A 22,692-nucleotide genomic window follows, 5' to 3' on the forward strand; every position below is an offset into this window, starting at 1 on the left:
CCAAGAAGACGATACTTACGCCTACTCGTTTAGTTCACTTATACATTTTTCTCTGAAAACTTGGGCGCCGAAGACTGGAAAGCACATATTTGGCAGATGCTTGACCAAAAGTTTTATATAAAACCCTCATATCAACTCAAAAGCACAATTTTCAAGCAAGAGCTTGCAAAAAGTTGAAGGAAAATAAGCCTAAGCTTTATTAAATAGAAATTACGAAAAATTCTTCCTTCAATATTCAAGATAACGGTTTTAAGTTATTTAAGTATCTTACATGATTTCCTTTATGAGTCAGACTACACCTGCCACTACAGAGTCTTAGCAAGAACGGCTAAGATTTATTTTCAAAGGTCCACAGCAGCATCCTCCAAGTACATACATACATATTTGAGGAATTCTTATGCTGTTTTTTGCGACATATTTGTCTCCTAAAATCTCAAAAAAGTATGTTTTCGAAGCAGAGAAAATAATAGATTTCACAGAAAAATACCTTTAATATATCGAAGGCTTTCACTCAATCCCCTCTATCAGCAAATTTTTACAAAGTGTAATTTCTGATTTAATAACAAATCTGAGACTGCTGCCTTCGGTCAGCATTAAAACCATTGATGGCCGTTAAGTCTTAGGCTTACTTTGCTACCAGAATCTATTTTTTTTTTTAATTCTAGGTAAGGGCATTGCATACAAGCTGTCGATATCTAAACTCCAGGAAAACCAACTTCCACTTCAAGCTTTCGATCAAAAGTTTTCACATTTCCCTACTTGCTTATTTCCATAATATACACACAACTCCGATTTCCATTAAGTTTTTACTGAGCATTTCATAACAATGAGAAATTATGATTCTCTTTTATTATTATTATTACTCTCTTTGTGGCACACGCAATCAAATTGACAAATAAATCGATAACGTTTGCTCTTTTTTTTAAAATAAATTAAATAAAATAATTTTAAGTATTTGTTTATTCAAGCGCATTGCTTACTGACCAGTGGCGTCACATGGCGCCCAATTCCAGCTTATAGTATCTATTACATAATTTTGGTCAGCCTGTTCTCTTCCGTTCGTTGCGATCTTCCACCTATAAAGCATTCATACTTCTCCTCGCCTCAGCGGGTAGCGGGTGAAGTTTAAGTGCTTTCGCAGTAGAACAGTCGCAACTTATTCAACCTCTCATTGGCTTTCACATTTTTTTGTTTGCTTTTCTTTTCTTATAAAATTACATTTTCCCATTTTTTAGTTGCATATTTTCTGTAGACGATTCGCCAGTAAAATCATATTGAACGCCAGCTAAATTGCAATTTCACAAATTTACATTTAGGTTCAGAAGCTATCTTCTTCCTCATCTTGCTCTTCTAATTCCGGCACTTCTTGTCATACCGTTGAGCCGTTAGTAAATACTTCTGGATCATCGGACCAGCTCACTTCCATCGGTGTGCCATTGAGGCTGTTGATTTTATCCAATAGCAGCACTTCTTCCAGCGACATGTGTGAATTCTTTAGCGACGAGGTCGAACCTGTGGTCGCCGACGATGTAGAGGCTGAGCAAACAATTTCATCAGACGACGCGGAACAACCTTCGTCCTCGGAGTTGGTGCCCGATACCATTGCCTCGCCTGCAGATTCTTGTATCTCATGGAATTTCTTCTTCAGATCATGCACAGATGTATGTGTGGGCAACGATTGCATATCCAGGCGCTCACCCGAATTCAATTTTGATGTATCGCACGTGATGAGCTTTCGATTGGTTGTGCTTGAAACTGACGTGCGTTGAAAAAGCGAATCATCATGTCCACCAGCCGCCAGTGTGTGCTGCTCTTCAGCGACTTCTGAGCACATCGTAGAAGTACGCGGCCGTAACGCATTCGGATGCGGTGAACTCGAACTCATCGGCTCCTTCCAATTGATCAACTCCAATTGATGCTGCTTGCGTGCACTCGAGTTGGCGTTTTGACGTAGTAGATTTTTGCCACTTTTTGTGCCTACAGAGCCGGTATTAAGAGCGCTTCCACTGGCCTGCGCCGGTTCGGTGCCCTTTACACTCACCGATTTGGAGCGTATGCGCGAGTGTGAACGATTACTGAACTCGGTGCGCACATCGCTGGAATGTGGTCGTATCACTGAAGTGGCGGACATTGACTGCGAGAGTGGATTGGGCCCGGCAGTGCTATTGCCATTTCTATATGTTGCTGCACTGCCGGCACAGTTCAGTGATGTATTCATGGCGCTAGCACAACCGGACAATTGACGGCGCGTCGAAGGGCTGCGCTCGACCGAACGGAATGAGCCAGCACGTTTTACCATCTTTGAAGCGGCTGCTTCGGGTGTTTCATCGTCCATTTCAAGCACCCACGATACGGAATCGGGCTTCTCAATTACACCTTTGACGATCGGCGATGTGGGTGGGGAGATGTCGTCCATTTGTATGTTGACCAGCGAGGAGCCGTTCATTAGCTGAGAACGATTCAGTGAACCAAGACTAGATTGAATACTGGCGTTATTGGATTCCATAGCGGAGAGCTCGTGTAATTTAGTTTCAACAATATGTAGCTGTTCGGAGCGCTGTTTGAGCTGCCATTGTAGGGCCTCGTTGTCATAGCTAAGGCGTTTGCGTTTTACCATTTCGTGGTTGTAAGCCTTTTGCTTGTCGTCGAGTTGGCGTAGGAAGTCCCTGTAAAGTAAAGAAAAAAATAGCAATTAGGTTAGTTCAAATTAACGACTGCGTATGCCTCAGTTTTTGGTTTAGCGCTACTTACTTCTCCTTCTCCGATTTAATTTCCAGCTCTGACCTTAGCATCTCGTTGCTTGATTCAAGCAATGATATTCTGCCCTGCAGCACAGCACGTTCTTCGGCATCGCGCAACAGCTCCTCATTCTGTTTGGCCAACTTCGATATCTCTTTCTGCTTCAACTCTAACACGCAATGTAAACTATCCGCTTCCCTTTGCAGTCGCGCCAGCTCCGAAGCGCTGGAATTGCGTGGCGAACTAATGCCGCTGCTGCGATCCAAGCTCTCGTTGAAGCTGCGCTGTGATGAACGCAAGACTGAAATTTCATCCTGTGATAGATTCAATTTATCGCGCAGCTCGCGCTCCCTATACTCTTTGGAGGTTCGTAACGATTCGAGTTCCTTGGTTAGCGTTTTTATGCGCCCATTCAACTGATTCTCACGTTCGGCGGCAGCTTGTAAGCGCGTAGCGTATGCATTTTCAGTGCTAGTCAGCTTATCACGTAATTTTTGCTCGGAAATCTCCAGCGCGCTGAAACGCTCTTTTAATGCTTGCTCACGTTCTACGGCTTCCACAAGTTGCTGTTGTTTCTGTGCCAGTTTATTGTCCAATTCCAGTCGATACGAGTCGAGCGTACGCTTTTGTTCCGCAGCTCTTGCCTCCAGTTGTGATTCGAGTGCTGCGACTTTCTCCTGTGCAAAGGCTTGATAATCGGCGAGATTGGCGTGTGCTGTAGAGAAAAGAGATTTGGAAAGTTAAGTAAGCCACTCCGCGGAGAAACTGTGCATGTAGGTGGCGAATTACCTTTCTCCATCTCGCAGCGATGCAACGCCTGTAGATCTTCTTCTCGCTGCAGATAATAACCCTCTTTGTCGCATAGCTGATCCTGTAGTTGTGTACAAGTAGATTTTGCTTCATCCAGTAGCTTAAGCGTCGTAGTTAAATAATCTTTAATTTGGTTTTTCTCCGCTTTGACCTTCGGACATGAGAATGCATCCAACTGCGAGAGAAGATTAAAAGATAATTAATTTATTATTTTTATGTTTCAAATAATTCGACAAATCAATTTATACAGCAGTTACTAAGCTCACCGTTGTCATTTTCATTATATCATCATCATAATCCGCGAATGCATCAGAGCTAAGCCTACTTCTTTTCCTTTTACCACCCAATTCAGTGGGATTAAGTAGCTTTTTCTTCTTCTTCATACCCAAAAACCTTCCAAACATTGTGTTTTTTTTTTTTGTTAGTTAAATATTTAAACAAAAATTCCTTAAAATTTGACAGCTGCTCAAAAATTCACTTCAAACGCTTTGCATTTTCAAAGTATACTAACTAACGCTATGCATGTCCTCGGTCTTATATAGGTACTCACTTAGCGACTAAACTCAGCAGGTAAACGTCCTTTGTTAATTACAGTGCGGCTGTTTTGAGAACGTCTTTGGATGTGTACTCAGCATTTGGCATTCAGCAGGCTGCAGGTACTAAATTTTTTAAATATGATGGAAGGACAATAGATCGGCGAGACTACCGTCTCGTTTATTAGCGCAGCTGTTTATGGAAATTTGGAATGAAAATACCATGTATGCATAGATGCTGACTACACAAAGTAAGATATTTTCTTACGTGAAGCGAGTTCAAGTTTTAGTCGTCTTATCTACACTTAATGAAAGTCTGGGTACTTTAGGTTGAAGAAAAAAGGAAAAGTTTTTCCTCTGCTGCAGAAAGATTTTTATTTTTGCGTAGTATGTATGTAAAGACTTATCGCTATCGGTGTATCCCAGATATGTAAATGATATTTACCGAAAGACATGTATATACATATGTATGGAAATCTAGATAAAAATCAGTTTAATGTGTGAAAGTGGATGTTTCCATTGACTGTAGAAATGGAATTATGCGAATAAAATATGTAGGATCATTTGAAGTTCAAAACTGTCTAAGTCATTTTATTTTTGACAGATAGTAAACTGAATCCTTTATTTCCATAGCCAAATAGTTATTAGGACGAGGTGCAGGCTTAGTTGCTATTTTGGTTGCTTGTATTGGCTGCCCCCGAACTTCATTGGAAGTGATTAGTTAAAAGGCCGTTCACACCAGGCGATTTTCGATTTCAACTAAAAGTTGCCTGTAAAATCGCCTCATGTGAATACCGTATTATTTTCAAGGCAGAAATACATTCGCAGGGTTGCCTTTTTTTTGATGTTTTTCGGAAAATGGGCCCGGGCCCAGCAGAATGGTTCTGCGCACTTCTAACCCACAGCGGCCGCCTACAATGGTACCGATACTGTCCAATATAGAATTGCACTAACTTTTTTAACAACTTTTTAAATTAATCGTATCTTTGAAATTTCAAAGTTCTTTTAAAAAATCCTTACATCAGAGAGAAAAAAATTAATTTGGCCAATATTTTTATGAGTCAATTGATTGTTTCGTGTGTTTTGAAATTTTTTGGTTTTTGTTGCACGCTGTTGTTAACTATCTTCGTAACTAGGAGCGATTATCTGTCAAAGTACTCCCTCGCAGAATAAGTTTATTTAAATGTTATCCAACTATTTAAGTTTACAGATAGGGAAAGTAGTTTTTAGAATTATTCAATAACTTTATATGGTATTTTTCGATTGATAAGACTGGCCACAAAAATTTTGCGGCAGAGTCAATAACAGCTGATTCTATAAATTTTTGTTCGCAATATCAGATTCTGACCTTAGAAATTTCAGATTGGCTGTAGTTTTTGAGATATTTTGACTTAAAGGTGTCAAAAAAAAAACGAGTTACTTATTAGCATACTTTGAACCGATATATTCTAAACACAGTGCATTATGGAATATTTTTAATAAAGCTTTAACCCTGTTCTTTTATCCCGAAGAATAAAAGACTTTATGGTAGTATTTATTTTTGAAAAGGTTTTTAAAATGCACATTTAAGCAAAAGGTCAAATATTTCCGCATAATTCTACTTAAAAATTTTTTAAATAACTAAGAAAATGTCTTGTTATAACTACTCGCTGTGTAAGTATATTTGTTTTAACTTAGTTTTTTAACTCATGTTTATAAAAGTCAAATCATTACCTCTTGTGCTAAAAGAGCAATGTTTAGCTTTATTTACTTCTTATTCAAAATATTCTACCAGTACCCGTTAGTCCATTGTAGAAGTCTAGCAAATGCCAAAAATTAGTATTTTGCCACTTAGTCAAAATATCACAAGAACTGGAGCCAATCTAATATTTCTAATTTCAGATTCTGACTCTACGGAAAAAATCATACAAGAAGCAGGGTTCCGTAAACATTTTTTTTTAATTCTGTTGGCCGGTGTTATTTAATAAGCATGTAATTTTATACTCTATTTCCGAAATGAGTGCATAAAAAAATTAAATAAAAGTCCAATGATTTAGCATATTTAAGGGCATATTTGGTTAATTTATATATATTTTTGGCAGCCCTAATTATGATATTTTTTTCTGAAATTTTTTTTCCATGGTTTAACGTGCTGATCAGGAGACTATCTAAAAGCTCAAACAGACGGCAGCGTTAATCCGGATTAACGCTGCCGCAGATTATGTTAATCCGGATTAACGCTGCCGTCTGTTTGAGCTTTAACCAATTCCAGCCGGGATTTAATTAGGATGGCATCAAGTGCCTCTAAGGCAGCTGGTTTAATTTGGTGTAAATTTCTTAATCTTTTTTGTTATATCCATAGGTAGTGCTTCTTGTACACATCGTCGCTACTTCGACCGGAAAGACATTATGGCCAGTATGCAGCTCTCAAGAAAAGTAAAAACTCCATACCTATAAAATGACGCCGGTCTTAAGAAATTCGCTACGTCTTCTACTAGGGGTTTCTAAAGTTTTTTAAAGCGAGAAAAAGAGCACAAGGCAACCCATGTTTGCAACAGAAATATATGCCCGTTCCATTATTTCTTGAGGAAAGGCAACAGGCTGTGAAGTATCAGATGACAAAATTTCTCGGACACACACACACGAAATAATGGCATTTTTTTCTTGGCCGTTTTCTTGAGAGCCGCATATGTACCAGCCTTTACAATGATACGGTTGCTTGGCATGTCAAATGCCTCAACACAGACGCCGTTGATAACTTTGTGTTGGATCCGTCAATGTACATACATAGATATAAATAGTCTTCAGATCCCGAACTACTTGAGTCTCAACAATTTTTGTTGAAGGCGAGCTTTAGCAGGCAGTAATCGGTTTTGTTGCTGATTTATGTACATATGTGTAGTGTAGCAAGTTACTGCTAGCAACGTAGGTTTGCCTTCTAACCTTTCATTTGCTCGACTCGTTCATATATGACACTACACTTAAAGCTCAGTTACAGATTCCAGATTAACGTTAGCCTGAAACTCGCTTTGAAATACTGCTCGTTCATTAGCAATAATTGAAACATGTATGCATGTATGTACGTACGTACCTACATATGTACATACAAATTTATGTATGCTAACTCATTATGCTGTGGCATGATTTGTGGAAAAACCATTAAGATACTCACAGATATTCCAGCTATTTAGCCAAATAATTATTCTACCATTCTAACTAATATAATCTGCAAAACTGCTTTAATTTGCATTAATTTTGTCTGGCGCCAGCCATCTGGCCATCCATCGAACGTCACAAAATTACCTCTCTCTTACTTTTTTTTGCATTCAGGCAAAAATAATTAACTACCTTCGTTTGTACCTGCACTGCAATGCATTCAGCTGTGAATCTTGAAAACTGGCGATGCGCGAATGTTCCTGAATTTTCATGTTTTAATGCACGTCTGCATATTTGTCCGTCTGAATACGTGCTTTTATCACCGAACCTTGATTTATATGTGTTAGACTAGTCGTAAATAACATTGTTCTTTTAAAGCGGAAAAATTACCTTTCGAAGTAGTAAATTAACGCGAACTTTTCAAAGGACATTCGCTTACTTACACACAGACGTACAAATACGTATTTGATGGTAGTTTTGTTTGGTTTTTCTTTAAGTTTACCAAAAATACCAACCCACACACACACACACACACACGTACATATGTACGCCGTATGTACTATCATCGCGTACTTACATCAAACACCGCATACTGCAGCAACACGCCCAGCGCTTCAATGCTTTTGTTTCGCTGCTCTTCCTGCAATTCCGTCTGTTCCAGGTGCCGTTCAATAGCCTCATAGTCCAGTCGACCATTACATGAATGGCGATTCAGATATTTCAAACGCTGCAGTTCAATAGCGTCTAGCCGCTCAGCAACTCCGCCACTCACAGCAACAGGTGCATCGTCCGCGGAGCGTTGTTGCTGATGTGATTTTTGTAGCAGCGTTTTACCACGGGTCGCCGCCAGCAGCTTCGATTGTGTTTTCTATGTGCAGAAAAGGAACATTGTAAGAAGCCATGGATAATGGATAATTTTTCTAAGAATCACCTTCCTACTCACTTTTTCCAGCAACGTTCCACCCACCGTAGCATTGGTGGCGGCAGCTGTCGCCGCCGTTGTCGTCTTCTTGCCATGGTGTCCTAAGATAGGCGATGGGGTTTGTGAATTTGTGCGCGTTTTTGTGGTTGTTGTTGTACCATTTGTAATTGTTGTGGTTGTGATACTGTTATTGTTATTGTGGTTGATTTCATGCAATTCCGTTGGCGTATCTGTGTGTTTGGCATTTTTGCTAGACGCACTGCCAATACCACGATTTTGATCTGCAAAACAAAAAAATAGAACAAGTTTAATGGCAGCGAAAATTAATGCGAATTTAAATGGTAGAAAACAAATAACGCTTTTATTACACAAAATACTTAAAAAGTCAATTTAAACGCATGTAAAATATAAAATACATATACATACATATGTATGTGTACGCATGTGGCAATTCTGATTTTTGAAGTTTAGTGTTTTGCAATTTAAAATGTATAATCAAATATTAGTTACAAAAAAACAGTCATTCGAAAATAGCCACATTTAATTTTTACAACAAATATACACCAAGAAAAAAGTAACATCCCTAACAAAGAAAAAAGTAACATCCCTACAGGAAATGGGACTAGTTTGTAGCTAACTATTAACTAACTACCATTCGACTAGTGGTAACTATTTATTAACTGTTTCCTTTGGCCGTAACTAACTACTTTTGAAGGGCGATGGCCGTCAAATAGTGAAACTGGTTTCCTATGCATTAGATGTCAACTAACTTGTAGCTAACTATGTAAATACTTTTGGACATAAAATATCAATAAAACAAAGCAAAAGATTTTTTTGTTTCGATCTGCCTTTCATTTGTCCTGAATACGAAAAAGAATCTGCGAAGTTCAGAAAAAAGTGTATTGAAAGTAATTTTTGTGAGGATATTTAAAAAAAAAAACTTGTAAAAAAAACAAACTCCCGATAACGTCTGCATGACTCTTGCACGACTTTAGAACTAACTAACTAATTTTTTTCTGCATGGTTTTATCGAACAGCGTCATTTTTGGTTTTTTATGTCAGCGATTCGAAATTTTTGAACAGAAAGTCCTTTTGAAACAAATTGAAACACAAGGTGTTGTCTATAAATTTTTATAGAGAATGAGTTCGGCCCGATAAAAAATTTCCAAACAACGCCGCTCTATTGATAGCAAAAACAAATTTGTGCAAATGTATCAGCCGCGTAATTAGGCTTGATTCAAAGCGAACCTTTGAAAGTATACTTACATACATGTTGTGCTTGTAGCTGAGTGCGTATAAATGCTTGCTACAGGGTTAAATCTCAGTGAGCGGAACATATAATTTTAACATTTTATTTTTGGGTTTTCTTAATTACGATAAAGCATCTGTGAAGTGCACAGCGAAATGGTGTTCAAACGAAAAAATCTCCAAAAGCAAGTCTGTTCAATGTAAAAAAAGCTTGTTTGACGCAAATTCATTTTCAGATTTTTTTCAACAAAATCATCATTCAGCTTTTGTTTGAAAGAAAGACGATATGGTTTATTTTATTTTTCTCAGTGTAGAAAAAAATATTGGCCTTTCTAGGACCTAGCCGCGCCTTGTTGAAAGTTTCCATCGGACGTTGTTGGTGACGAGTCTAAACCCTACGCCCACCTAAACCTGGAGACTTGGGGCTTTCTAATCAAAGCATAATTGTTGTCGATATTGTTTGTCTTTATCAGTTTGGTTTCGATAACTTTTACCATTATCGACATTGCTTTAGTTATGTATGAACTATACATAATATATGTTGTAGCAGCCCTAGTATTTAATTAGTATAGCGACATCTATGTTTGTGTTTTTGCTTATAGCGCCATCTGTACCTAAAGTTATCTATCTGTCATTTTTGTATTTCTGTCAAAAGTAGCATGTTGGTTTCAGAAGTTCAAGTGCCAAATCGTGCTATATAAGCACGTGTTATACGACAATTCGGTCATTAATCCATTTTTGGTGAAGGGGAAACATCACGGATTTTCTTCACGTAACTTCATCTTAAACTATACTGAGAGCTTCTGAAGCCCACTATACATGTGCGACTGACGGCGTTAAATCATCATATCGTTTTATCTGTACTTTGTTACTGCTTTTATTAAATAAATCCGTAAAACCCAACCAGAAATCGGTTTAATCATTTCTACAACTGGCGCCCAACTTAGTGGCCGAATTACTACGCGATCTTTAAATAGTGCATGCAACCAGTGCGACGAAGTTCTCGACTAGGAGGGATGTCGACAATAACAACAGAGCAATTTGAGCGATTGATGCAGGCGGTGACGACAGCCAACATGCGAATTGGGTCATTTAGCAACTGCACTGCACGCTACAGCGGGGAACGTAATACGTCGAAGGTGGAAGAATTTATCGCGGCGGTTTCAACGTTTAAAGTGGTGGAGAAGATTAGTGATGCGGATGCCATCACTGGTATGCCAATGCTGCTGGAAGGTGATGCCTCGGAATGGTGGCGGGGTGTGAAGGCAAATGCGGCAACTTTTTGTGATGTGGTACGAATGCTGCGGGAGGCTTTCTCGCCTCCAAGGCCTGCATGGCGAATTTATGCCGACATTTGCGAGGGAAAGCAGCAAAAACATGAAGCAACCGACAATTTTATTCGCAAGAAGAGAGCACTCTTCGCTCAGCTGTCCAGCCCACCAAAAGAAAGCGAGCAGATCGACATACTGTTTGGCATGTTGCATGTACAGGTGCGTGACAAAGTGGCGCGTCATAATATTGCCACATTTGATGACCTACTGCGAGATGCTCGGGAAGCGGAGTATGCTCTCGGCGAGCGTAGCGTAACGGTGAACACGAAAGCGGAGTCGATTAGTGGTCTAGTACGTTGTGCATTCTGTCGCAAAAAGGGTCACGCGGCGGAGTATTGCTACAAGCGCATTAAAGAAGAAACGCACAGACAAAATACTGCTGCGGCTGCTGAGGCTGTTGCTCAAGCAACGCAAGCTAAACCAAAGCTTTCCTGTTACGGCTGTAATGCGCCCGGTTATGTCCGCGCGAATTGTCCATCGTGCCGTGTGAAAAGCAAGCCTGAAGCGACCGTTGTTGGGTTTAACACAATCTCGTCCAACAATATGGGGAGTAATATACCGATTGTGAACGTCCAGCTGTTTGGAGTTCCGGGCCAAGCCTATTTTGACACGGGTGCGCGCACGAGTGTTGCTAGCGCGAATTTGAAGCGAATTATGGACTTTTACGGCTGTAAGTATAAAACAGTCAAGTGCGAAATTTCGCTGGCAGACGGAACCACATCTTCGCAACGGTGTCTGTCGACCGTCTGTAAAATGGTAATTGGAGGAAGATGTTTAAACATTCGCTTCATAATACTACCGGAGGCTACCAACAATCGCACATTGTTGGGTACAGACTTTTTGGAGGAGGTTGGAATCGTGCTAAATATGGGTCAACAGTTTTGGTATTACGAAAACTGCCCTAACGTTCATTTTGACTTCGCCGAAGCACTGCCGCAAAGCCACAATATAATAGAAAGCGTTAAGGTGGGCAAACGTAGCCCGTTCGATGTTATGCAGAGCGATTCGAAGCGATACCATAGCGAAGTGTACATGTCGGAGTTCGAAAGTTATGGACCAGAGCTGGAAGATGGCGACTATTCGCCGCACTCCATCCAAGCGATCTTCAAAGATGCGTTGCGACCAGACGAAACAACCCCTGACCGTAAGACCACGCGAGAATTATTTACAGGCCTAGTGTACGGAGGGAAGACCAGCGATAACGGGTTCACCCCGTTAAACTCGTTTGACCTGAAAATCCTAAAGACTACAGATGCAGCTAGTTTGTTAGAAGAAGAAAAGCTGGAACTAGACCGCCTCCTATGTGATCATGAGCCAATTACCTCTCCACCATACCGGTTGTCGTTTCCAAAAACCCGCGAACTTAAGGCGGAGATTGACAAGATGTTGGCGATGGGAGTGGTGGAAGAATGCGAGTCGGCGTGGACTTCACCGGTTGTTATGGTGCCGAAACGAGACGGTGGTGTGCGTATCTGTGCGGATTACCGGAAGTTGAACGCTATCACTGAACCTGATAGATATCCCTTGCCCAGAATGGATGACTTGCTACAAGCTGCGAAAAGTACGCGTTATATGACGACATTAGATCTGCAGCGTGGCTACTACCAAGTAAAGGTAGCTGCCAATGACCTCGATAAAACTTGCATAATAACTCCATTTGGACTCTTTCGTTTTACTAGAATGCCTTTTGGATTGCGAAATGCGCCGGCGACGTTCCAGCGACTGATGGACCGGCTGAAGAATTCTATGCCGGAGGTTCAAGTATGGGCGTATTTGGACGACCTCATTGTGTGTTCTGCCTCATTCCAAGAGCATTTAAACAATCTAAATACTATTTTCCAAAGATTGAATAAATTTAAACTGCGTGTCAATAGCACTAAATGTCGTTTCTGTTGTTCAGAAGTCAGGTATCTTGGGCATATTCTCACTCCTGTAGGTATTTGTGTGGATCCAGAGAAGATAAGCGCAATAGTCAAGCGTCGAGAACCAAGGAACGTCAAGGAATTGATATCGTTTATACAGACGTGCTCATGGTACAGGAGGTTTATCAATCATTATGCAGAGGCTGCAAAGCCTTTGACTGATCTTACTAAAAAGAACAAATCATGGACTTGGGAGGGTCCTCAACGCAAGGCCTTCCACAAACTCAAGGAGATGCTAACTTCGCCGCCTATATTGAAACAGGCGCAGGATGGTCCGCCATTCATTATCAAGACGGATGCCAGCGCATACGCACTCGGAGCAGTACTACTCCAGGGGGAGGGGAATGAAGAGCATCCCATCGAATATGCAAGCCGTTTGTTGACAAGCGCAGAGCGGAATTATTCCACTACTGAGCGCGAGGCCCTCGCTATCGTCTGGGCTTGTGCCAAATACCGTGGTTACATTGAAGGTGCTGAGGTGGTACTGGCAACGGATCACCAACCGTTAAAGTGGCTCTTGGGTATGAAATCGCCATCTGGACGGTTGGCAAGATGGGCTTTGCAGATCCAGCAGTACAACTTTAAAATAGAGTATACTCCTGGAAGATCGAACGCCGTTGCAGATATGCTATCGCGACCACCTTGCGATGAAGGTGAAAAGTTTGAACCAGTAACCGTGATGGCCTTTCAAATAGACTTTCCACATAAAAACGCTTCTGATATGCGTAGTGAACAGCTTGAAGACCCCTACCTAAAGGACATCATAGCTTCGCTGGAGGCTGGTGATGAGAACGTTAACCGTTGGGTTGACCGCGGGTACATTCTTAATGACGGAATGTTATATTGCTATGCCAATGATGATAGGGAAGATGCGCAATATGTTGCGCCCGAGCGGGAGCGTTCCCAAATCCTAAAGCTCTATCATGATGATTGCACAGCCGGACATTACGGAGCGGAGAGAACCATCGCAAGAATAGCTTCGAGATATTTCTGGCCAGGCATGCGAGCTGATATCATGAAGCATGTGAAATCATGCATTGAGTGTCAACGCTTTAAAGCTGCAAACATGAAACCGTATGGTATGTTACAAACAACGAGTAGCAAGCATCGATTTGAAATTCTGGCGGTGGACCTGTTTGGTCCATTGCCACCAACCGAGGAGGGCTACCAGTGGATCCTGATTGCAGAGGACGTAGCAACGCGATGGGTCGAAATATTTCCATTGACGGAAGCCACCGCTGTCAACTGTAGTAGGATTCTGATTGAAGAAGTGTTTCTCCGCTATGGTATACCACGAAGCTTGAAGACAGACAATGGAGTTCAATTTGTGTCCGCCATAATGCAGCAAGTAACACATCACTTCGGTATTCAGCAGCGCCTTACCCCCATATATCACCCCGAGGCTAACCCAGTTGAACGTAAAAACCGGGATCTAAAGGCACAATTGGCAATACTTGTACAAACGCATCACAACACATGGGTTGCTAACCTGCCAGCGGTTCGTTTTGCAATGAACACCGCGAAGTGCCGAAGCACAGGCTATAGTGCTGCCTTTCTAACATTCGGAAGAGAACTCCGCACTATGGATGATATAGATCATGACGTCCGACCCATACTTACACAAGATAACTTTATCCCACAAATCTCGCCGTACTTAGAAAGTTTGACGAAGGTTTTCAAAAATGCCCGCGAAACCGAGCAAAAGGTTCAAGACCGAAATAAAACTCGACAAGATCAGCACAGACGACCACAACCAGATTTTAATGTTGGTACCGAGGTTATGGTAACAACACATGTACTTAGCCAAGCTGCAAAAGGGTTGACTTCGAAATTTGTCCCTAAAAGGGATGGCCCATATGTCATCACTAAGAAGGTTGGTTCAACAACGTTTGAGGTAGCGACGCGAGATAATCTCAACATGCCACTGGGGACGTACCACGTGTCTGCATTGACCGAATATAAGGGTACGAATGATGACGCTGTCGCAGCCCCAATTTATCCTCTAAGGAAGCGAGGAAGACCCAAGAAGCGCTAAGTGTTGGCGTGTTACCGGGGCGGTGTCCACACGCCAAAGGGGGAGACTGTAGCAGCCCTAGTATTTAATTAGTATAGCGACATCTATGTTTGTGTTTTTGCTTATAGCGCCATCTGTACCTAAAGTTATCTATCTGTCATTTTTGTATTTCTGTCAAAAGTAGCATGTTGGTTTCAGAAGTTCAAGTGCCAAATCGTGCTATATAAGCACGTGTTATACGACAATTCGGTCGTTAATCCATTTTTGGTGAAGGGGAAACATCACGGTGAGTGCAGTGCTTGGACAAGACAATTGGCCGGTACCCGCAACTTGCCCAAGCGCCACCCTATCTCAGTGTAGTTTGGACAAGACAATTGGCCGGCTGCATTGGATTTGGCTGGTGTTCGGTACCACTGTTTCTAGTGCATTTTGGACAAGATAATTGGCCGGCTGCACTGGATTCAGCGATATCGTATCGTTGTTGCCACCTTCACCACAATATGGAAAATATTCCATTCGTTCCAGGATTTTCTTCACGTAACTTCATCTTAAACTATACTGAGAGCTTCTGAAGCCCACTATACATGTGCGACTGACGGCGTTAAATCATCATATCGTTTTATCTGTACTTTGTTACTGCTTTTATTAAATAAATCCGTAAAACCCAACCAGAAATCGGTTTAATCATTTCTACAAACTCAATTAACGAAACGACTACTTTAACGAGTACTTTTGTCAAGCAATTGTAACCGATAAGTACTAGTACTCGAGTATTCTTTTGCTCGATGAAAGTAATCGTTCATTAAGTAATCTTCTCCACAGAGTTGCATTTTGTGATTTTATTGATAACGCTTAATTTACACGTTCGAAAAATTGATTTCAATTTGGAAATTCTGGGGAAAATTGCAGTATATTGGGACTATTTCGCAGTAGGCAGTAGATTTTTTTTTTCGTCTCAAAAATGCAGTAGATCTACTGCAATTGCAGTAAAGTCCGAACGCTGGTGGCTGCTCCAAGCGACCACTGCCAGCGCCAGCGCCACCGCCGCCAATGCCAACGCCACTACCGCCATAGATGCGCGCTATAAAACGCTCATCGAGCACACGTACAGTGGAGCTTACATTTGGTGAAATATTCAGCACAACTACAGTCACCACAATTAGCACAATGACCATGAGCAGGAAAAGAATTTTCAACTTTCGACGATTTTTTAAATATTTTTTTAGTAGCATTTTTTAGCTGCGTTTGCAATTGATTCAGCATTTTATAAGCGATTGCGGTTGAAGCGGCAGCAGCGAGAGCAGCCCCGCGCACGGACCGAGTGAACGAACGACTGACAAAGACCTCAAGTTCTGAACACATTGAAAACGACGAGCTACGGACCACAGCTTCCAATTTGTCATCTTCCTTATCTAAACGCTTTGTCGATGGCGACATGATTTCTTTGAACGCGGCAGCGACATCATGAATTTGTAAGAGTCTGACATAAAAGAAGAGGAAGAACCTTATCTGTCGCCATTAAAATAGAAAGAGATCTAATCTGGCCACAACCACAACCGTCGCGTAGCCCGGTCGTCGCCAAAATAATTATCTACATAAGAGTACGTGTTAAAATAATTTGACAGCTGTGGTCCGTAGCTCGTCGTTTTCATTGTGTTCGGGCTATCAGTCACGATTGAGAGAATACAAAGGTTGCGCCGATCTCGGACCGCTATTCCTCTCTTAACGAATTTGACAGAATCGTCGTTTGCATGACGTCACACTGGTGCATCTTGTTTACATTTTCCTTGCAACATTTTTTCTTCTTCTTCCATTCTTGCTCACGTTTTGGCATTTCTCTCTCGCAATTGCACCAGTGTGACGTCACACAAAAGTTATTCTCAAAAATCCTCTCTGATCGGCGCAATCTTGTATTCTATCATTCTTGGACCTCAGTATATCCAGTAAACAAACTTAGCTATTTTTTTTCACCAAGTTTGGTCCCCATAAAGGACTAGTGTTGCAAGCAACGCTTTTTCGGCAATTAGGGTGTTGTGCAGGTATTTATTGTGGAGAAAATTATTTAAGCACTGGAGAGATTTATTCACATGGAATTGGAGATAGGGCTGATAGATTTATTTTAAATAAATTGTGAATCTGCGAAAATATCTTTTCAACAGATGAATATACTTTTTAACCTTTCTCCCGAAAATTGACAGGCGCGAAAATATGCGAGTAACATTCAAATATCGTCGCTTGGATGGAAAATTGCCGGAAGCGTCATTTTGACAATTTGTGGTTTTTGGATATCTTCTTTAGTTTCCGAGTAATTGACTAAAATGTTTTCGGTTATTTGATACAAATTGCGTTAGTATTGCTATCGTACTAAACTAATCAAAATCGTTCAAATAGAGTTATCTGTTCTTCTTTAGTTTCCGACATATTCAGCTTTATCATGAGTTTCATTTTCTAGAACCGGGTCAATTTTTACTTTTCGTTTGCGTGTATTCACTACAGGTCGATGAAAAAACTGTTGGCGAAATTTGGTTCGGGCGAAACTCACGATTAGGCTGATTAGTAAAAAGTATCGTTAATTTATAAAAATTGTTATCACTTTTTGGCGTATATCATTGAAACTGACTGCAAATTTTTTGACAAATATCGTATTCGACAAAAATTTATTAAACTCATAACTGGTTGACACTAAACTAAAAAAATAAAACAATTTAAGAATTTCATGAACTAGTACATAGCATTCTCCGACACTTTGGAGAAAATCTGTGGTCTATTTCCTGAGAAATTGCATTCCAAACTTCAATTGTGAGTTACCGAAAGTAACTTGTGACCAGAGTACGAAAATAAACTGTACAAAACAATTCCCATTTGCTCATCGATCATCATATCATTTGTGGGTTTGTACAGTTTTGTACATAGTCAGAAACAATTTGTAAGATTCACTGTCATTTTCCCCAACTAGAAACGTTTGCTTTTCGTTTGTGACAATTGTGCCATAGGGTGATATCACAAACGTTTCAATTAAGTGAAAAATATTTTTTTCTGTAAATTTTCATATCCAATTCAATTAAAAAACATTTTTATTTTTTTATTCATTGCAGCTATTTGTTTTGTGTTTAGTTATTGGATATGTGTACATACATACATATATTTTTCTCTGCACGATTCATTTCGTTTGTTGTTTCGTCTGTAACTACTAAACTACTGTAGTGTACTATCGCTAAAGTGAACTCAGCCGTTTTGTTTTCGTATTGTACCGAGCTGTTGAAGTAATAAACGAAACGAAATAGTAACGTACAATATAGTTTATTTTCGTACCCTGCTTGTGACAATCTTTTATCCAGGCGACGATATAATATTTACCTAAAATATCCATCTAAATATATTATAATTGTCATTATTTTCGCTGTTGGAGTATATGCCAGACGAGTAACAGGTATACAAGTATACCTAAGTTAGCGCTTGAGCTTGTATATTTGTCTCTCTCTAACTTATTAATTCTATATACGTCAGCACCAATGCCCGAAAAAGTTATGTCTGTATTTAATAATGGCCCTATGACAAAATATTCATCAAATGTAGTCAATTACTTTCATTTCATATATTACTATTGAGATGAATGATTTTTACTAAATACCAGGAATAAATATTTAATAAAAAACTATTTCATTTAAGCTTAACCAACTTTTAGTTGCTCGGAGCTAATTTTGGAACTCTTCATGAAATATTTTCATACAGTAAATGCAACCCTGGGTACATCATTAACGAGCTGAAAAACCAAACAAATAAAAAAATTCCATCTGAACCAATATTCCCAACAATTATAAAGCAAAACAAAAGCCATTTTTCCAATTTATGCACTGTTATTTTTATTATTGCAATACAATTTCGCAGCTCTTCAAACATTTTCCACATTATGCTTTTAGAGCTAGTAGTTTCCGACCCCCGTTTTTTTTTCAGTTCTGGATTTAGGCTAGGCTTCATGGGAACTTACTGTGGGTGCAAACAGACCACATTTTGTAAATATGTACATATGTACACACTTCAACGGAATTGTGATATTTAATTTTATTTTATAATGCTTGGTTTTCATTAGGTCAAAATCACTGACATCAAAAACTGCCTTCATCTGACAGCTGTTCATTTGGTGTCAAATGCGTTTTCATTACATTTAAAAAACTGACCAAATGTCGATACCGCAGTGCATGTCAAATACTATCATGAACCAAAAAGACAAGATCACGACAGCAGAAAGGCTCTGTTATGCATACTTGGCATTGCATGCACTGCTATACCATTTTTACGTAGAAATCAAAAACCAACAGACTTTTACGTATGTAATGCTGTGCGTTGGGTAACCGCTTACACGCGAAGCTCATTTAACGGATTCCTTATGTGACAACAAGCAATGCCAAGTATGCATAACAGAGCCTGAAGAGTGGCCCGTTATAATCGCACTTATGAAAAAAGTAGGGCGATTTTGACATAAGCCGTTTGTTTACATTTGTTCGTTGTTTACAATTTGGTGGTGGCTTTTTACTGCAATTTTCTTAATTTTCGCTTGTGACAACGTGTGCACACATAAGGTAAAGAATAATTTAACACAACGACATGATTTATAGGAGAATTTGCATAATAAAAATGATTATTCATGCGTTCAACAATTACACGTTTTTTTTTTGTTCTCTTCGTTGTTTACTTCTTACAACAAAGATGGCGTCGAGATCAACAGCTAGAAAATAACTTTTTTCCTTCTTTCCTTAAGGCCCTGTCTCCACAGGAAAACACTGATGTCGTGATAACCATGTCACAAAATATATTTCCAATGGAGACCGCCTATTTCTTATGTGCTGCAATATATGTCAGCGCTTATTGCTTGACATCTATTGCAGGCAATTCGATAGTTTGACAGCCATATTTTCATTTGAAAGAAAGCGTGCTGGTGGTAACATCGATGAAATTTTGATATTAAATCAAAATAAAAATCTGTTCCGTATTGGATAATTTATGATTACGTTTTAGGAAATTATTTAGCTAGTTTTTTTAAAGATTTAAATGTTTTTAAACACCGAAATTGAGAGAATCTTGTCTGGTGGCGTCATGCGGCAAATGCTTATTTCAAGACATCAAAGTGCCCACACACAAAAACTTGCAATCACATTGCTCGTCAAAATGACAGTTGGTAGGCCATCGCTGTTCGCCTGTGGAGTTCTGCGGTAAGGCGTGATCTTGTGTCTTTCGTTCATGAAATACTATCGTCAAATTTCGGGGTCAGATGATTGACATTCCGTTTTCATTAAAGGTGCCAAATCCGTAGATGACATTTGATCAGCTGATAAGAGGAAAATTAATGAAGTGTGAAATACGAAATTAATAAACATATTAAAAGAAAAGGCAAATTACACATAAATAATGAATAGGAAAAAGACCATCGCAATAGCTTGTGCGGCACTTTGCTTGGTAACTACCTTAAAAGCTTGGAAAGAGAAAAGGAGGCAACTGAGGAAGGTAAAGGCGTGGTGGATCAGACCAGGTCTGAGAAATAGAGACCGCTGCGGGTTTTATACTACGCTGCGTTCCAAGCTAGAAATTCAGGACCCAAAGTGGCTGAAAAATTTCCTCAGAATGAAGGTAGAAGATTTTGACTATCTTGTGGAGCGCCTCACGCCATACATCTGCAAAAAAACAACGAGTTTTAGAAAGCCAATATCTGTCGGAGAAAGACTAGCAGTGACTTTGCGTTACTTTGCGTTACTTGGCAACCGGGGATAGTTTTTCCAGCTTGATGACAGTTTTTCTATTGGGAAAAACAACCATTTGCCACATTATACACGAAACTTGCGCTGCACTTTATGCGATCTTAAAAGACGAGTTCCTAAAGGTTAGTTTTATTAGATATAATCAATTTATGTTAATCAGAAAAATAATTTTAACAAGTGCAGAGAAGTGAATTCTCACCCCGGAAAAAATAAAGTGGGCGTGCCCCGCCCCTTTTTCCTGATTTCAAGGGTATATAACATTTCTCGTACAAATTAACATCTAGAGATTAGTGGCCCACTTAAATAAAAAATGTTACATTACATATATTTCATAAAGATTCCGAGCACTACGGAAAAATGGGTAACAGTCGCTGACCGTTTTGAGCAAAGGTGGAATTTCCCCAATTGCTGCGGAGCACTTGACGGAAAGCACATAGCCATTCAAGCGCCTGCACACTGTGGATCAGAATATTTTAATTATAAGAGGTTTAAGAGTATTGTTCTGATGGCTTTGGTGGATGCCGAATATAAGTTTCTGTTCGTCGAAGTCGGAGCTTATGGTCGCGAATCAGATGGCGGTGTTTTCGCAAGGTAAGACTTCCACAAAACAAGTGTTGGAACTGGTGGGCTGTTAGTTGCTGCGGGGGTAGAGGAACGGTGTCGAGTGCGTGTGGTGTTGACATTGCGAGGTGGACGGGGCCGTTGCGCGCGTGCCTTTTTTCTTCGATTGGTGGCGGTTGGATGCTGCGTTAGGTGCTGCGGAGTGCGCAGCGTGGTGGCCACTGTTGTTACGATGGAGGAATGTGTGGTGGTGGAGGCCACAGACACGACATTGCACTGTGGAGGTGCATTCGCTTGTATGGTGCGACAGCGCCAAGCAATTGGTGCAATAATTGTGCGCTCTCGCCAGTAGGAAGCGTTGTTGAGGCTGCATAGCCGTGAACACCGGGCACGTCAACAGCGAATGGTATCGCATGCACAGACGGCACCTTCGATAGTCGGTTTGGGTGTCTGCTTTCCGCTGTCCTTCGCTCGGAACATCGGTTGGTGGTATCACGACCCGCGACGACAATGACTTGCGTGGTTGAGGAACAGGAGTGCTTTGTCGGTCCATCTGTGAATAAAGGTGTAATTGAGTAAATCAATGCTTATAAGTGAGACTGGATTGTGGTGTGTGATCAATAAAGATGTAAACGAACTAAAACATTAACATTAGCAAATGTTGCGTTGTTTCCTATAGCCGCCGCGCATATGTCCATACCTTCAACTATTCTCTGGATGGCGTTGATTTGCTGCGTAAATCCGAAATTAAGGATTTAGGAATTATCTTTGACACCAAATTAACTTTTTCAAAACATATTGATCTGGTCTCATCTAAAGCGTATTCGATGGTAGGTTTCATAATTAGGAACACCAAAGATTTTAAGGACCCTATGACTCTGAAGACACTCTATATTGCTTTGGTAAGGAGTATTTTAGAATATGGGGCGATTATATGGAACCCATACTACACAAAGTACTCTGATAAAGTAGAGATGATTCAAAGAAAATTTACCAGATTTGCTATGAAAAGAGTGTTTTTTGAAAATGATATTCCAAGTTACGTATCAAGGAGGAAACTCCTTGGCTTACAATCTCTAGCGGACAGAAGGTCGTATCTGTCGCTGCTATTTGCTTACAATGTTTTATCTGGCAATATTGATTGCCCAGAAATATCTGTTCTTTTTCGAGTACAAGAATCTAATATAAATCTCAGAAATCCCAGAAAGTTTATTGAGGGTTCACATAAGTCGCTTTACTCTTATAACGAGCCGATAGCCAGAATCATTCGCCTTTGTAACACATTCGCTCCGCAAATTAATTTTAATGTTAGCCTTTCTTGTTTTAAGTTAAGCCTTTTTGCACTGTTTAATTAAATATCAAAACATGATCATAGTCTGTAAGAAATTCTGTTTCGATGACTGAAATAAATAAATAAATAAATAAATAAATAAATAAAAATGTTCTATTTGGGTGTGGTTCATGTGAGTTATGAGTAGTGAGAAAGTAATTTAATTCAATTGTTCTATTCGGGCGATTGTAAGGGGAGCGGTTCACGTGAGGCGGGCGAGCCAAGAGTAGGAGCGCAACGAGATTCGGTGTGGCCATCAATGGGTGGCAAGAAGCATAATTTAGTGATTGGTCGAGTGAAAATACCATTCTGTGTACGCACGTCCACAACTCGGATGTGTCCGTCTCGACCAGGATGCGTCTGCTCGATGCGTCCGAGCCGCCATTCAGTGGGG

The 22,692-nt window shown here is 40.2% G+C and overlaps 2 protein-coding genes across 2 annotated transcripts in view; both read right to left on the reverse strand.

Moving 5' to 3' along the window:
- The window catches only part of LOC118741799, a 354,618-nt gene that overhangs the window by 32,751 nt on the left and 299,175 nt on the right, over positions 1-22,692 (reverse strand). The window contains exon 7 of the mRNA XM_036473774.1: positions 7,795-8,085. Coding sequence (XP_036329667.1) covers positions 7,795-8,085 — 291 coding nt within the window. The remainder of the gene's footprint in view (positions 1-7,794; positions 8,086-22,692) is intronic.
- LOC118740458 lies at positions 926-4,201 on the reverse strand. Its single transcript, XM_036472012.1, has 4 exons — positions 3,816-4,201; positions 3,529-3,724; positions 2,752-3,454; positions 926-2,666 (listed from the first exon to the last, which is right to left on the reverse strand). Exons 1-4 carry the CDS (start codon positions 3,951-3,953, stop codon positions 1,370-1,372), a joined length of 2,334 nt encoding a protein of 777 aa, XP_036327905.1. The 5' UTR covers positions 3,954-4,201; the 3' UTR covers positions 926-1,369.

Source organism: Rhagoletis pomonella, unplaced genomic scaffold (genome assembly GCF_013731165.1).
Source record: "Rhagoletis pomonella isolate Grant_MI unplaced genomic scaffold, Rhpom_1.0 Rhpom_scaffold_00006, whole genome shotgun sequence".
Lineage (NCBI taxonomy): Eukaryota > Metazoa > Arthropoda > Insecta > Diptera > Tephritidae > Rhagoletis > Rhagoletis pomonella.